This window comes from Coptis chinensis, chromosome 3 (genome assembly GCF_015680905.1).
Source record: "Coptis chinensis isolate HL-2020 chromosome 3, ASM1568090v1, whole genome shotgun sequence".
NCBI classification, from domain to species: Eukaryota; Viridiplantae; Streptophyta; class Magnoliopsida; order Ranunculales; family Ranunculaceae; genus Coptis; species Coptis chinensis.
This window is the reverse complement of record NC_141458.1, coordinates 68,315,733-68,332,393: the sequence shown is the minus strand read 5'-3', so window position 1 is coordinate 68,332,393 and position 16,661 is coordinate 68,315,733. Positions and strand designations below refer to the sequence as shown.

Here is a 16,661-nt window from a genome sequence, read left to right as displayed (position 1 = left end):
ATTAAGTTTTAACTTTTAAGGAAAGCTACGTAGTTGGCTTCACCAGGAAAACTGAACAAAATGCCAAACCCAAGTTGACGGTCTCAATCAATCATACAAATTCTTCAAGTTTGGTCATAGCTGATAGCTCTATGCACACAGTGCACCACGGAAGAGTAGCATGCCCCAACGCCAACGAAAGGCCCAGTTCCCACGATCCATAAGACTTGGCTAGTCCCTTTTGTATTTCTTCTACTCTACTACTCTACTGTTGTAGGCTAACTTGTAGCATAGCACATACAACTGTACAAGTGTATTGAGAAAGTTGTCCATGCTCAAGTTCGTAGTAAATATTCATTCTATCTAATATGGTTTTTTCCCCCACTAAAAGACAAAATAACAGACAAAAGACGACTCAGATTTATTTGAGCAAGATCAAACGACTGTTCTTCATCCTCACTTTTCTTCTCGACTCTTTCTCTCCAATATCGAGTCTCTCTCCAAAGAAGCTCAAGCCCGATCTACTCTCTCTGATAGAAGGCCGTCTTTCTTCAAGAGAAAGAAGGAAGCTCCCGATCCACTATTCCTAAGGAAATCCCGATCTGCCTCCATGTCCGGTGAGTCATACATATTAAGCATAGAAAAAAAGTTTCATGAACTAATGATATTTTGTGTAATCTCATGTTTTTTTTTCTTGAACTTTCTTATAATAATTAGTTGTTTAGCTTACTCATTTAGTTATTTTGATTTTTGTTATAAGTTTGATAACTATAAACGCGGGAATTGTAAGTTTACTGTTGGATTTGAAGTTTAGCAAATAGTAAACGAATTTCTCAAATGTAAACATTGTGTTATCAAGTGCAATTGATTAATTATGCTGAGTTTATAACTGTTACCCCAAGTATATAGGCCCTTGATTCTATTAACTATAAATATGTTTGACAGAGTTGACTGCATGTAAGTAGTCTAGCCTATAGTATACCACATAAAATTTAAATCTATGTTCAGTGTATACTTTTTCCTTTTTTAGTTAAGGTTTGTGCGGAACTTATGTTGGTTTACGAAGGGAAAAACGCTATGCTAGGATTGTGAAGAGAGGGTTTGTAGTAGATTTGTATGTATTCTTCGATTAGGAGAATTTGGAATGCGAGGAAGGTGTTTGATAAGAGGTGTGAAGAATGGGGAAGTTGGTATTGCAAGGGAGTGTTTTGATGTGATGCCTAAAAGAGATTTTTAGAGCTGGAATTCGATGATTGCGTGGTATGTTGGAGTTGGCGATATGGAGGCTGCTCGAGAGCTTTTTGAAGGGATGGTGGTTAGAGATGTTGTCAATGTGCTGATGCTTTGTGTTTACCTATCGTTTGTGACATATTACAAGTTTCTTAGAGTATTTTGGTTTGGTTGATCTATGAGGATTGTATTGTTTGATTTTCAGGTTATGACAGGATTTAGGTTTTTGAAATGTTGAAAATATAAAGGAGACTCTGTTGGATTTTTTTATTTTAAAAAATAAAAATAAAAATGATAATGCTCTTAATTGAAGACTCTCTCCCATTATTTTTCTCATTCTCATTTTGATATGTATTGAATTAATGAATGTATAAGGGTATGTGTAATGAGTTGGTTTGTGAGAAATAAAATGCATAGAATTGCAATCATTAAGCTCACTTGAGTATGAGTAGTATGAAATGATTATGAAGTATAAAACTGTTGGAAATGGTTATATCATCAATCCAATGCTATCATAGAGATGGTCTCTTGGGGTGTTGTTCAAAAGCAATGTGTCTAGAGTGCCGACTGGCACGGGCATTCACTAGTTCTTAATAAGCGAATGAAAGTTTCGAGCAGATCACATGACATCATGCTTCTCTTGTATGGTAACAAAACCAGATTTCCAGCAACTTGTCTTCTAGATGATCTTGTTCCTCTAGATGTTTGTTCAATTCTGTTCTACAATATTACCTTTTCCATAGCGCATGGGACTATATGGAAGAATAGTCCACCTAGTTTATACTGAATGTACTTAATCCAGACATTGTGGACTGTGGAGTACGTTTGTAATATTCGTCTGATGATTATATGAATCAGCTAGAGAGAAAGATCGAGAATGAAACAAGTGCATTTGGACTTTGAATTCGATCTCACATTTATTTGAAGTCTGGTGTGAGTTGGAGGAGCCAGAAGACTTCCAGCAATTGTGTGAGGGAGTGATATTCCAAGGAATATCAAGCACGTATTCAGTAGAGAGGAAGTACCACGACGACCTCTGACTTAGTTTCCCAAGCCGACTTCAGAGCGACCTACATCATCGAAACACATCCACGAGCTACGAGACCGTTCTATGACAGGTCGACTCGTACCTCGTCATACAGAGCGTCCTACATTATGACCCAGCATATCTTCTAGAAGCAATCATTACCAAAGCCTGACTTACTCAATCACTTACCGCAGATTATGAATCACTGCAACCACTCCCCATCATTACAAAATTCCTACTACAACCACTTCAACACTCCTTCTCAATCTTGACCATATATTTGTGATTGTCATTACATGTGTTGGATAGAGATTCACCTCCACCAACTATAAATACCTCCCATATGAACTACGCCAGACCTGATTCTTCTCTCCCCTCAGAATCGAGAGATAGATACGTAGGCAGTTCGCTTATCAACGAACTCGGTCTTTCTTATATCTAATCCTCTTCCCACTACTAAAAAAAAGGCTTTTAATGACAGTTAAAAACAGTCATGAAAAATTTATATTGACGTTTTTTGGATGAAAAATTAGCAGTCATTACTGGGGTGTCATAAAAAGTCCATAAAAACCGTCATAAAATTTATGACAGTTATATCAAAGCTGTCATATCATGTATCTTTTTTTATGTCCAAAATCAGTTCCAAGTGTCATTAAAACATGAGATATCTTGACAGTTTTTCGTGGAGCCGTTGTAATATATGGAGAAGAAGCGTCATGATATCATCTGTGAATATGATGGTTTGCTCAAAAGCGTCAAGAAAATTGTATTATTTTTCAAAAAAAAAAATCAAAAAATCAAAAAATAAAAATATTTTACTACAATAAAACTTTTCGTTTTCTTTATTGTACTACAACATATCAGTATACACCATTCTAAAATGCTTATACATGATAATTCCCAAACCTGGAAATTAATTTGCATCTCCCAAAAAATGCTAGCTAAAATATATTTTACTACAATAAACCCCTCTTCTAACAACATGAATCTACCTTGGCCCATCCTCTTTCAGTCATCCATCCAACCAATGTGTAAACTTGCCGACAATAACTTGAGTAAAGACATAAAAGTAGAATTAGCGCTTGAAAATAAACTAAAAATGAAATAAACAACCTACAGAAAAATGAAGCTAGTTGACAGACTAATCCTAGTGAATGAGTGGGTAGTTTAGTACGATATAACATACTAACCATTACAAAAGAAAAACATTTACTCGTTCAAATGCTAACAACTTATTTTAATCTAACAAGGTGTTAAATAATGCCACTATGTAATCAAGGATTCTAGTTGCACCACAGAAATTAAAGCCCCTTGCACGCACGTGGATACTACTTAACTAGTGTGTGTCCTTCACCTTTGAGAACTCTCAATCAAATGACCAACACCTCATCAACAAGATCATCTAATATTAGAAGCAATGAGACACATAATGGGAAGATATAAAAATAATATTATTAAGGAAAAACTTTTAACAAAAGGGGTTTGATTGTTTAGGTAGGGTACACCTAAATTAACCCTGCATTCCAAGAGGATTGTATCATTATATGTATGTAAAGACTTAATACAACAAAGTTCTATTGGATTCAAGTCATCAGATGCTAGCATAATTCCATTGTAGCTAATGCCCAGTAATTAGTTAGGCAGAAACAAGTGCATCAAGTACTGAATGAAGGTTTATGGACTAGACTAGTTATGAACTACCATCATCTATCGTTTTTGCAAGCAACAAAATATATAAGTAACAAGAAACACAGTAGAAAAGGTGAATCCAGACCGGTATATCTAGGTAAATGGGTCATGAAAAAAGTTTGGAATAATGGGTGACAATCACAACGTTTGAAAAATAACATACACTCGTATAAAATAAAAGTAAAAGTTGACAGAAGAATCAACAAGCTAGAACAAATAACTAACCTTTGGTATCACCAAACCACTACCATTATTTAGAACCCTAGGCTAACCAAGTAAAGCTTCACATACGATAACAAGCTACAGTCCCAAATTCATCAAGAGCATTTGATAGATTGAAGTCCTACACAATCCATCAAGTAAATGTAAATCCTATGTTAGGACCTGCTCTATGAACAACCTCACTACCTTGCTGAAATTCACAATCAACTAAGAACAAAAAAACTACCAAGGACTTGTTATTGGGAATTCACAAAATACTAAACAGAAATTTTTCTAAAGTCACTACAATTTCTCATTTGTCTCGAACAAAAAGTAACTAGAGTTCAAGTAATATTTTTGAATGAATCTAGTTCAGCAAAGAATTACAATGCACCATTTTAACATTTTTCTGTTATAATAAGTATCAAATACAATATTGTCATTAATACGGTCAATATTCATAGTAAAATTCATATTTACTTACTTGGTATGCCTTTGATATTTCTAGATCAAATAGATGGTGTTGGGACTTGGTAGGCAAGAACTTGGAAACTGAAAATGGCATCCATAGTGAGTGACTTGAGGCTGGCTAACCACAGGCTCTTCTATTCATGAAAATGTAGCTTAGTGCTTACCGCCTAAGCAAAGACGTTGTTGCTGAAAAAACTAATGTTGACAACACTAAAGGCTAATACGAGTCACGCTCATCAATAGCACGTGCAACATGGAGTAAGATATCAACCTTAATTATCAAAGAGAACACCTACCACAAAGAAGTAACATTATTGCCTCATGTAGTTTGGTACAAATCAGAAAAGGAAAAGAAACCGAAGGTCCTTATCTAGACAAGCTAAGATGACAATTGACCTACTTAGACATGATAAGGGAAAAACTCTCTCGGAAAATGGAGTTGCATATTGGTATCAAGTGCCTGCAATGAGAAAATTATTATAGGGCATGTAGTTTCAAGCTTCCAGCATGCAGCACAAAAATAAAGTTCATAAGTAATATATTATAAGTATCCAAAATGGTATAGTTGGAACATCCATTGTAAGTAGCTCAATAATATTTCTGAAATAATCTGACTAAACTAACCACACAGAAATACAATTACATGAACACAATTGAATTGTCATAACTTAATTAATAAGATCAGTAAGAGTGTAGATAATTTTTTTTAACAAATGACCTAATTAGCATAAGTGAGATTTACCCACAATTCTTTTACAGAATTAAGCGAGAACTAGCAAAAATCAGAATACCCAATAGTACGTGCTTATTAGAAGTGATTCCAAGAAAAAAAGTTTATAAGAAATAAAAAATAGCGTTGCTTACAAATTAAAAGAAAATCAAAGAAATTAAGAATCTAATAGAATCAACACAGTAGCAGCCAATTATTATTACAAACCAACATCATGCAAGCACCTTATATTCCCCAACCCACGTTCAGAAACAACACAATAGTTCATTATTATTCTATACGATAAATACTTGCACAATAATTACTTTTCAATCAAAATGTTTAAATTGGGGGAAACCAAATTGAAAAGAGGCAACTTTTTTCCTTAAAACATCAAACAATATTGAAAAGAACGATATATATAAAAGAATCTTACTGTCTCCAAAACGTTCAGTAAAAATTGGATCCTTCTTAGCAAAATTCTGACTCCTCAAATATATAGAGTGCAAAAAACGAATTTTTCTTCTCAAAATGTGCAACGAAATTCTGCTCCCATGAGTTTCAAAACAAGTTTACTAGTTGAGGAGATCTCCTAGTGGCTTAGGAAGCAGTTTCGAGCATGGAAGAGAGAAAGAGATACAGAAGAGGAGGCTTGGCTAGGGTTGAGGGAGAGAGAGAGAGAGAATGGAAGAGGAGGAGAAAAATTGGTTTCAAGAACAGAGATGTATGGTTCGTGTGTGGCTGTGTGCGTGCTCACTTAATTATATTCTTTTCTTTTTTTGTTTTGATTTCTTCTATGGTGAGAGTTTGAGACGGTGAGACCTGATGACGCTACGTGGGCTTGAATCCCAAAACCAAACAACTCACAGGGTTCAAAAGATACCCCCTTCTAGTGACGGTTAACCTGAGCCGGCGTCATAAATTTTCTTGACATCTGTCTTAATGATGTCATAAATTAGGCAAAGCCGTCATAACAAAAAAGTCCAACTTGACTGTTTTAGGAAATCCATCATAAATTCATCATATTTTCTTGACATTCTTCTATACGAGACACAAAGTTGCAACAACCGTCGTAAAATTTTCACTGGGATACTTATCTTGACAGTTTTCAACAAAATCATCAAGATAGAAAAATAACCGCCATCATAATATGTCCTTTTTTTAGTAGTGTCCCCTCTTTACCTTGTATGTAAAGGAAGACCAAAACGCTCCTTTACATTGGCGCCGTCTGTGGGGACTGCCCAGAAAATCCATATCAGCGTTCTTACAATTTTCGCAAATATCGAACTGCCACTTTCGTGGAAACCAGTTCGTTCTGTATCTGTATCTGTATCAAAAAGGCGAACTGCCCAGGCGAGCCTGAGAACCCAGCTCTATTGTTTGACTCTCTTACTGAGAGGTGAACAGACAAAACATTCAAAAAAAAAAAAATCAGCTTACACAAACAAGTCCAGCAATCACAGTCAAGCATCAGCAACAACGTGTTTATCAGTAAGAGCGGCACTGGTAGAAGGGACATTACTTGCATCTCGCGGTACAACAAGTGCAATAGTACCCTCAGCCTCACGATCTTGCTTCTCCAATAATTCAACATACATCTCCGCCAGCATAGCATGATATTCACAAACTCGATCATATTCCCTCTGCGCTTTTCGTGCTACACCTTGATATTGCTTCGCATACTTAGTCACGGAGGCCAGCTTTTCACGCAGGTCCATCATCGAACTAACCATCACCGCTTTCTCCTCCAGCGCATCCTGATGCTTTTTCCTCAAGGCATTCATCTTCTTCTTGTCAACTTCCCATGCAGTACACATCCTAAGCAACTTAGCCGCGTCACTATCAACATTATCATTACGTTGAACTGTTCGCTTCAGCTTATCGTACCCAACCAGGGACTACAAAGAAAATGCCAACGTTAATATTCGCCATTCAAACAACAAGAAATCAGTACAAGTAAAAAGCTCACCAAACAACATGCCAAGTCAGTGGTCTTCAGCGTCGTCTCCAGAGTTTCATCTTCAAGCTCAGCTTTATCACCATCTAGCACCATTCCTTCCAGGAGGCAGGTCGCTATAGCGGTCGAATGGAAGCTACAGTCAGAACACTTGACCATACGCTTCTTCCCCGTCTTCCCAACGTAGAAGAAGTTGCTCCCCACATCACCAGAACGCTAGGACGAACTGCCAGCAACAACATTGTGACCTCGACCCAGGTCGCCAGGTTCTTCTCGGTTCAGGTCATTACCCCTTCCACGACTGGGAGACTTGAACACGATACCTCTAGGTCGCTCGTGACCTTCCACCTTGGCACGTTTGTCTTTCTTTGAACCAGAGGCAACAACCTTGTGTTTTCCACGATTCCCATGAGGATGGTGTCTAAACTCCATCTCTTCCATCACAAGGGGAGATGTTTCCCTCGCCCCCCATCACCACCAGCATTTACACGTCTCCTGGCCATAGTAGACTCTACAAACAAAGGAAGAACTAAACACTGAAGAACACGTACCTGAGCTAATCAACAAAGAAAATGGCGCACGAGCTTTGGAGAAGAACAGTTTGAACAACACGAAGAGCAAATACCTTTGATTTCTTAGTAACAGTTCTATTTATGATCAAGTAACGTCCCTTCCCAAGGCATGTCATAATTACATCGAGACGCCAAACGACAGGCCAACTAGCAACCATCATGTCATATCCCCAACCATTCATATTCCTACACATGTCATGCACGTACTGACTTACTACTCATCGCTATTTGCGACCTACAATGCTAAGGGCGAGTGAAAAGCTCACGGATTAATTAGCCTCACCCATACTTATCACAGGTTGCAGAAACAGCCATGCATTTGCAAACACAATTAGGAATATCATATTCAAAGCACTAGATACTGGAGCAAAACAAAGAAACATGCATTAAGTGCAACAAAAGAGCGAACTGCCGGCCAAAGTTAAGCCCCAGTTCATAGACTAACTGAGCTGCTGAGTCTACTCAGGAAATCCAGCTCGATTAGCTACCCGTTATCACTTCCCAAACTTTCCAGAACAATCTGGGAGTCTAGGTCGTCCAAGTACAATACAACCAAAGATTACCAATTAAGGCGAACTGCCCAGGTTACCCCAGGAAACCAGCTCTATTGTTTCAAGCCAAAGGCCACATGAAAACACAAACTTAAACTACCATTTCTAAACAACACGCTCAAAGCTTTCAGTGATGAGTGCATCCAGCACTTGAGAGGAGCTAGGTTCACTGGAGGCCGCTACAGCTAAATCAGTGATGACCATGTCCAGATCGCCCGAAGCCTGAGGCAGGTTAGCCGATGCACCAGTAATGGAAGGAGGCACAACCTCAGGAACATTACTAGCATCTTCGAGTGTTTCGTTCCCACGATCACCCAAAGCCCCACGTTCATGTTCCTCTCGCAGCTCATCGTACTTCTTCTCTAGCTCCTCTATCTCAAAACGAATGTCGTCATAAGCCTCATTCGCCTGCATCGTGACCTTTTTACACTTTTCAGCAAAGTCGTTCGGTGTAGTTAACTTTCTCTTCAACTCGTCCACCTCGTTCATTAACTCGTTGATAGCTGACGTCTTCTCCAAAGTCACTGTAGTGAGTTGTGCTTTCAGAGCGTTTAATTCTTTCTTCTCATTCTGTTGCACTTCTCGAAGAGTCGATAGCTCGTCCTTCAAGGACTCGACATCACTTTTCTCCATCTTAGCGATCTGTGCAGCTGTTTCCAACTTTTGATACCCAACAATAAGCTGCACCAATAAGCGCATTCCACAACATCAGTACCAAACAATAATAGGAGGCAAAATAAGGCAAAATAAGCCACAACAAAGAGGTACTTACCAAGCAGCACGCCTTATCCATTGCCCTTAAGTTCGACTCCAGCTCCTTGGAATCCAAATCCTTCCTATCGCCATCTAGGGCCATCCCCTCCAGCAAACAGGCAGCTATAGGCGCAAATTTGTAGCTATAGTCCGACCTCTTAACAAAACGTTTCTTGCCAGACGTCTCATCTACATACATCAGGTTACGCTCCAGCTCATCCTTCCCAGCACCAAAGTGACCCTTCCCAGTCTCCCTAATAGCAGCTTTCCCATTCATCTTACCAAAAGTATCTCCAACAACCTTGGTCAGAACGACCTCTGTGGTCCCTTCACCCAACACGTTGAAGTCGATCAGCGGCCTAGACCTAGAACTACGAGCTGCCTTCCCCCTAGTTCCAGTTATCCCCTCACCGCCAGGTCTCGAGCTACCCCCAAGCACAGTGTCAACTACCCTCGCGACCTTGGCAGACTGGGTCTCAGGTTCGTCGCCCTTCCTTTTCAGCAAACGATTTCGCTCAGGAATATCAAAGGTGATCTCATCCAGGTCGTAGGGTGCACTCTCTAGACCACTCTCAACTCCAACTCCCGAGGCACCAGCATCTTCAGTGGGTCGCTTAGGACCAGCGCGACTTCGGTTCCTATCTTCCCTGGTCACCAGGTCGCTCTTACACTTGTCCATCACAGATTCACTAGATGCTTCACCGACAACCAGACCCCGAGCCTTTTTCTTCTGATTCCTCCTCTTCTCCCGAATCGCAGGACCTCCTTGCTCCACAAAGAAGTGTGCGACCTCCAACAGTCTAGCCTGTTTCTGAGCTCGTGTTAGTTTCGCAAACTTTTCGATCACCTTCCGATCAGTTCGTCTCTTGATAGCGAGCTCTACAAAAACAACAAAGTAGCAGTTTCAGTACATAATTAACAAACGCAACATCAAAGCAATAAAACAATACACTGGTACCCACCAGTAAAATCACACATCCTATTCTCCACACCAAACCCTCTGACACAGAAGTTCCAAACTAATAGCAACAACCTCTTTTCCCAAGACTCATTACTCACATCGTCCAGAACGCTTGATCTTCTTGTTCGTGTTTGCAAGCTAAAATTAAGAGCACGAGATCGCTTTATTGAGTAGTGCTCAATAATGTTAGTGACCTCTATCCGGTATTCACCGCTCGCGTTCAGACAGATCGAACACTTTGAGAAACAGCCACGTATTGCCCACGAATTGACAGGGCGATTTGCCATAAAAATTCAAAAACGCACAGGTCAGCTTCGAGAACGGTATCCTCATACCAGCCTTCAACTGCCCTTCACAGACTATGACCCCGTAGTTCGGTGGGTCGTACCTATAACTCAAGACCTGTACGTCCTGTCCTGGTTCATGGATCTCCAGATCACTTACGTTTATCCCGTAAGTCTTTCTTAGATCCTTGAACGCCCTCAGTGCACGTTTGTCTACAATCCTAGGAGGTAGCCCACTAGACGCCGATCTCTCATCGCGACCTGAAGTGCTAGTTACAACAACCACAGATTCTGAGTGTGCATCATTTTCTGCACCCCTAACCTCGTCCTCATCACCATTTTCACTCTCACAACCAACTGACTCCTCTTTCTCTTCCTCCATATCATCCCAACCAAGAGAAGCTTCGTGAATCTCATTAGATTGCGTATCGTCTGAGTCATACATCTTTCTCTTTTCACTCACAACTCCCACAACAAGCAACAAGATAGACGACCTAACAACTCAACAACAAAAGCAAGAGCAAAGCAGAGAGTGGAAGATCAACAATGGCAGAAAACTAACCTGAAAATTCTTGATGTAGTAAGTTTTTCGAGGAGGAGAAGCAAGAAATGGCTCTTCAGATTGCCAGTGTTGGTTTTGTCTAACCACCCCTCCAGTTTCCAATGCGTTATGATTACAACCTAGCCCTAGCCATCACACGACTCCCAAAAAGCTGTCCTGTCTTTTCAAATCCCGAAAAAAAAGGGCGGCACGTTTTCTCCTCAACTGCTAAGATTTACTCATGCACCAGCCACGTGCTAACTATCACCTTACATCAGTTCGCCTCACACCTGAATCGACCTCCATAGTTCTTTGGGTATTTCCATTTATACCAGTTCGCCTCTTCATTATTGCTCAATACGCGCTACTATTGTCTCTCAGCAGATCACTTTAATGTACATCACGACCTACTGAGAGGGGGCTATGTGAGGGAGTGATATTCCAATCCAAGAATATCAAGCACGTATTCAGCATAGAGGAAGTACCACAACGACCTCTGACTTAGTTTCCCAAGCCAACTTCAGAGCGACTTACATCATCGAAACACATCCACGAGCTACGAGACCATTCTATGACAGGTCGACTCGTACCTCGTCATGCAGAGCGTCCTACCTTATGACTCAGCATATCTTCTAGAAGCAATCATTACCAAAGCCTGACTTACTCAATCACTTACCGCAGATTATGAATCACTGCAACCACTCCCCATCATTACAGAATTCCTACCACCACCACTTTAACACTCCTTCTCAATTTTGACCATACATTTGTGATTGTCATTACACGTGCTGGATAGAGATTCACCTCCACCAACTATAAATACCTCCCATATGAACTACGACAAACCTGATTCTTCACTCCCCTCAGAATTGAGAGATAGATATGTAGGCAGTTCGCTCATCAACGAACTCGTCTACATATTTTCTTAGAGCATCTTTATGAGAGACACTTTCCTTGCATCAAACACCAAATTTCCAACAATTTGGTGTTTTTCAACTTCAGGAGAGTCACATGTTGATGAAAACACCAAAAAAACACTAAACCAAACACCAAATCAACCAATTTTTGGTTCCAGCTTTAGTGCTGTATCAAATCTCTCACGTGATTTTGACAAAACCGCATGGGCTTGGGCTTCTATGGCGCGGCTTTAACAAAATCGCATGCTCTCAATGAAAAAACGGGCAAAAAGGGCAAAAAGGGCAAAAAATGGCTATATCTTTCTAACACTATAAATTGAAACACTCACACAATAGTTTTACACTCACTTCTTTTCTCTACTCTCTACTCTCTACTCTCTACTCTTAAAACAACAATGGCTACAACAATGGTTAGTGAATAATCAAAAGCAAAATCTAGAGGGGCTTCATGGATACAAGAAGAAGATGTTGCTCTCACCAATAGTTGGGTACAAGTTAGTCAAGATAGTGTAGTAGGAAATGAGCAAAAGTCAAACGATTTTTGGAGTATAATTCTAAATGCATTTCATGCAAATTTAGGAAGAATGACCGAACGCAACTTGACGGGCATGAAACACCGTTGGACTCTCATTCAAGCTAATATCAACAAGTTTCATGCTATTCTTTCTAAGATTCAAGCATCTCCTCCAAGTGGCTATAATGACAATATGATTGTAAGTATTTACTTTTTATTTGTTGTTTTGATTCACAAATATACTTTTCAATTCTAATTTAGTTTTTTCTTAATTGGTAGGCTGAGGAAGCAATAAGTGCATATGGGATGCATAATGGGGTTTGGAAGTGGATGCAATGCTATAATATGGTGAAAGACTCGCCCAAATGGAAGAGGCTACAGTTGAGAAATGATTTGCGACCCACCAAAAAGTCGAAGTCAAACAGTGGGGAAAGAGGTTCATCAGTTCCAATATCAACTGCGAAAACTCAACCAATGGATTATGATCCACACCAAGTTGATGGGCTTAAGGATAGACCTTTTGGAAAGAAAGAAGAAAAGAGAAGCAAAAAAGAGAAAGAAGAAGGTGATTCTAAAGTGGAGGAATCCGCTAAGAAACTTGATATTTCTTTGTGGAACTTTCTAAAACCACCAAAGAAAGCTATGAATTGGAAGCTCAAAGACAATTGAAGAAAGATGAGATGGATTTGGAAAAACTTCAATTGAAAAAAAGTGCGATGGATTGGAAGCTCCAAATCCAAAAAGAAAAACTTCAGTTGAAGAAAGATGCGCTCTGAGTTCGAGAAGATGAAAATGATGTGAAAACACTAAGAATGAAATTATAAGGATTACCCGAAGATGAGCGCGAAATTTGACAACTCAAAAGGGCATAAATTTTACAAAAAATGAAGAATCGACTTGGCAATATCACTAGTAGTAGTCAAAGTAGTGCATAGTCTAAATTTGAGTTTGTATGTCTTTTAATTTGAGTCTTTTAATTTATGACGTACTTTAATTTGAGTTTGTATTTTGATTTTAATTAGAATGTACTTTAATTGAATATTTTCTTTTAATTTGATACTTTTTATCATTCTAAAAAAAATTCAGTAGAGTCTACTTTGTATTTTCAAAATTCTCATATACACAAATCTTTTCATAAAACCACAAATACATATAAATAAACTTGGAACACAAATATATAGAAATTGAAACGATAAATAAACACAAAGTCCAAATGAAGTGCAAATAGAAATAGAAATCAAGTCGGACCACGCCACCCACACCTACTCCATAAATGCTTGACCAAGTCATTCTTTAATCTATCATGAACAACTTTTGAACGAACCCTCTCGATGCCAGATGCCCAACAAGATAGAACAAAGTGGCGTTGATCTTCAGATGCACCTTCTCTATATGACACTTCATACTCAGGAATATACTGCGGGATATCCGTTTCGCGTTCATCTTCCACAATCATATTATGTAAAATGATGCAAGCCCTCATAACAGTAGCCATGGTCTCCAAATACTATAACCTACACGGATTCGCTAAAATAGCCCAACGCGACTTCAATATACCAAACGCCGCTCTATGTCTTTTCTAGCGACTTCTTGCTTCTTTGCAAAATATTTGTCTTGTGCAGCGGTGATCCGGTTTAGCAATCGTTTGAATCAAGGTGGCATAATTAGGATAAATACCGTCAGCCAAGTAATATCCCATATCATAATGATGGCCATTCACAGTGTAGTTACAAGGAATAGCTTCATCATTGACTATATCATCAAATATTGGTGAGCGGTCAAGCACATTAAGATCATTGTGTGAACCTGCCATGCCAAAAAAAGCATGCCAAATCCACGTGTCACGAGAAGCAACTGCCTCCAAAATCACCGTTGGTTTATGCACATGGCCAGTGTGAAACCTTTGTCACGCGGATGGGCAATTCTTCCATTGCCAATGTATGCAATCAATGCTTCCTAGCATTCCAGGCCATCCGCGTTCCTTTAACTCTTCAAGCAAACGCTGAATATCTACAGCATTTGGTTTGCACAAGTATTCACCTCCAAAAATTCTAATAATTCCATCACAGAAATAGCGCATGCATTCATGAACAGTTGGCTCAGCAACATGTAACATGTCATCTACTAGATCAGCTGCAAACCCATAAGCAAGCATTCGTATAACAGCAATTACTTTGATTTTTGGGTTAATCCCAAATTTACCCGCACTATTAATTTTTTGTTGAAAATATGGTACATTATAATTAAGATGATTGAAAATATGAGTAAATAATGACTGACACATACGAAATTGGCGTCGAAAGTCGTGGTCACGAAATATAGGATTTGTGCCGAAGTAGTTAGCATTTATACGAGTCAGTGTTGTCTCGTACTGACGATTCTTGCATTTTCTTCCTTTCTTCGAGCCACCATGTGGTTTATAAGAAGACTCCGCTTCTTGTTGACGCAATAAACTCAGACGATGTCGAACCAAAGGTAGATCAATAATCACTAATTTACGAGTTTTCATTGCAGTGTTATCATTTGAAGAGCTCGAACTTGAGCTCGATGAAGAATCAAAAGATGAATCATAAGAAGATGAATGATCCATTGAAAAATCGTCAGGAGTTTTGGTAGTTTTTTTTTTTTTTTTGCTCAAGGAGATGAGTTTAGATTAGGGGGAACATGAAAAATGAAGATAACCTCGCAGAATCAAGAAGGTTAAATGATTATAGCATGTGGTTTCTGGAAAACTACACGGTTTTGGGAAAATCGCTTGGGCTTGGGCCCTTGGGCCTGTCAGATGGGCTTTAGTGGAGCGGTTTTGGAAAAACCGAGTGGGCTATATGGCGCGGTTTATCCAAAACCGCTTCATTTGATGTCGAAAATTTGATGTTGCTCCTAAAGATGGTTGGTGTTTTTTTGGTTTGGTGTTTGGCTTGGTTCAAAATTTTGGTGTTTTTTAGGTTGTCCAATCCTCTTCCCCTCTTTACCTTGTATGTAAAGGAAGACCAAAACGCTCCTTTACAAAGTGTAAAACGGATCCTTGTTTTTTGGCTGAGTTCGAAGCGAGGACCACCTCATCTAGCTGCACCATGTCATCTCTTCTCCCTGGTGTATTTGGCTCTGAAATTATGTTCTTCTCCATAAGTTCAAGACATTATATTGTGCAACCAGGCCACTACCACCAACCACTTGTAATTTCTTTCAGGGACCTGCACCAAGAGTCTTGGATTTCATCCAAATTATGATTTTCAACCTGAATCGCCAGTCTAGATTCTGACAAGCCGAAGCTTGAATTGTCTATTTCAACAAATTTGCCACAATTCCACAAAGATCAGCTAGAGCTGTGAAGACTTTTATCAATCTTACATGAAGGGGAAGCACAGAAAAGGCTATCTATCTCTTGCTGTTGTTAACACGCGGAGGCGTTGAGGGTACAAAGAACCTGTTTCTGGGTTGCACAAGCTGAACATGATTGTGATGTTCCTCACATTTCAGGGACATGCGTGCCAATTCTAGAGAATGCCTACCCTCCAAAATTCTGACCTTGTCTAATACTCCAATCTACGCACTCCTTTGAAGATTTGGATAGAACATCATCCTTCCACCAATATTCATTTCGAAATGCTCCTGTAGAACTCAGTCACCCTCTAGGATTTAGTTTGCCAGCCAACAAAGAAAAGGACTTGCGGTGATATACCACAGGAGGCGCGAATGAAGGGCAAATCTTTCTGGAAAGGTTATGGCTTAGATGTAACTGGAATGAAGGAAAAGAAAAAATGGAGGGAGTCATAATTCATATATGTTGAGTATCAAGATAAAGGGAGGACCAGAGGAAATAAATGTGTGTTCGGTAGTAGTGGTGGTGCTGGCTGCAAGAAGCAAGGCCTTTGTTGCCACAACCAAACTTCAAAAACATTAGCATCCACAGTTTTGCGACATAATATAGCAAATATCATGTCTACTTTGATCATTCAAATTGAGATTATATTCGAATAAACAAAGAGATCAGTAATTGAAAACTGGTAATGCATTGTGCGCATCTTTTAAAATAAATGATTCACCGAATCACCGCAATTGAGGGCAGAATGTTCCTTAAACACCGAGAAAGGGACACCTCCAGAAATCTAACCATCAACACTTGCACCCCAGAACTTTTCTCCAAATGTACCCTAACAGAATAATGAAGACAAACTAGCGAATCACTAACGAATTTTTGGGCTTCATCTTTTGGCTACACGTCTAAGAGACTAAGAGTACACCTAGAACATTATTACAACCGTTAAGTTTGAAGGTAACCGATGGAAGTCTATGTAGAAGTAT

General features: G+C 39.3%; 1 protein-coding gene and 1 long non-coding RNA gene across 3 annotated transcripts; one reads left to right on the top strand and one right to left on the bottom strand.

Moving 5' to 3' along the window:
• The first annotated feature begins 175 nt into the window (after positions 1-175).
• On the top strand, positions 176-13,425 carry LOC147510533 (uncharacterized). 2 transcript variants are annotated; one of them, XM_086602473.1, is made up of 3 exons: positions 187-596; positions 12,422-12,555; positions 12,636-13,425. In XM_086602473.1, the coding sequence occupies exons 1-3, from the start codon at positions 590-592 to the stop codon at positions 13,023-13,025; spliced, it is 531 nt and encodes a 176-aa protein (XP_086458599.1). In that variant the 5' UTR covers positions 187-589; the 3' UTR covers positions 13,026-13,425. The 2 variants fall into 2 exon arrangements, 1 of the variants encoding a protein (XP_086458599.1); XR_015218918.1 differs by lacking the exons at positions 12,422-12,555; positions 12,636-13,425 and adding an exon at positions 1,010-1,518 and having other exon boundaries at positions 176-596.
• LOC147510534 (uncharacterized) lies at positions 3,995-7,136 on the bottom strand. The gene is made up of 4 exons (XR_015218919.1): positions 5,743-7,136; positions 4,998-5,057; positions 4,611-4,889; positions 3,995-4,268 (listed from the first exon to the last, which is right to left on the bottom strand). It is a non-coding gene; the product is annotated as an uncharacterized LOC147510534 (long non-coding RNA).
• Positions 13,426-16,661: the final 3,236 nt, after the last annotated feature.

Excerpts from the sequence above, each read along its gene's own strand:
- LOC147510533 (XM_086602473.1), top strand. Across the intron at positions 12,556-12,635 it reads GCTATAATGACAATATGATT|GCTGAGGAAGCAATAAGTGC; the intron begins GTAAGTATTTAC and ends CTTAATTGGTAG.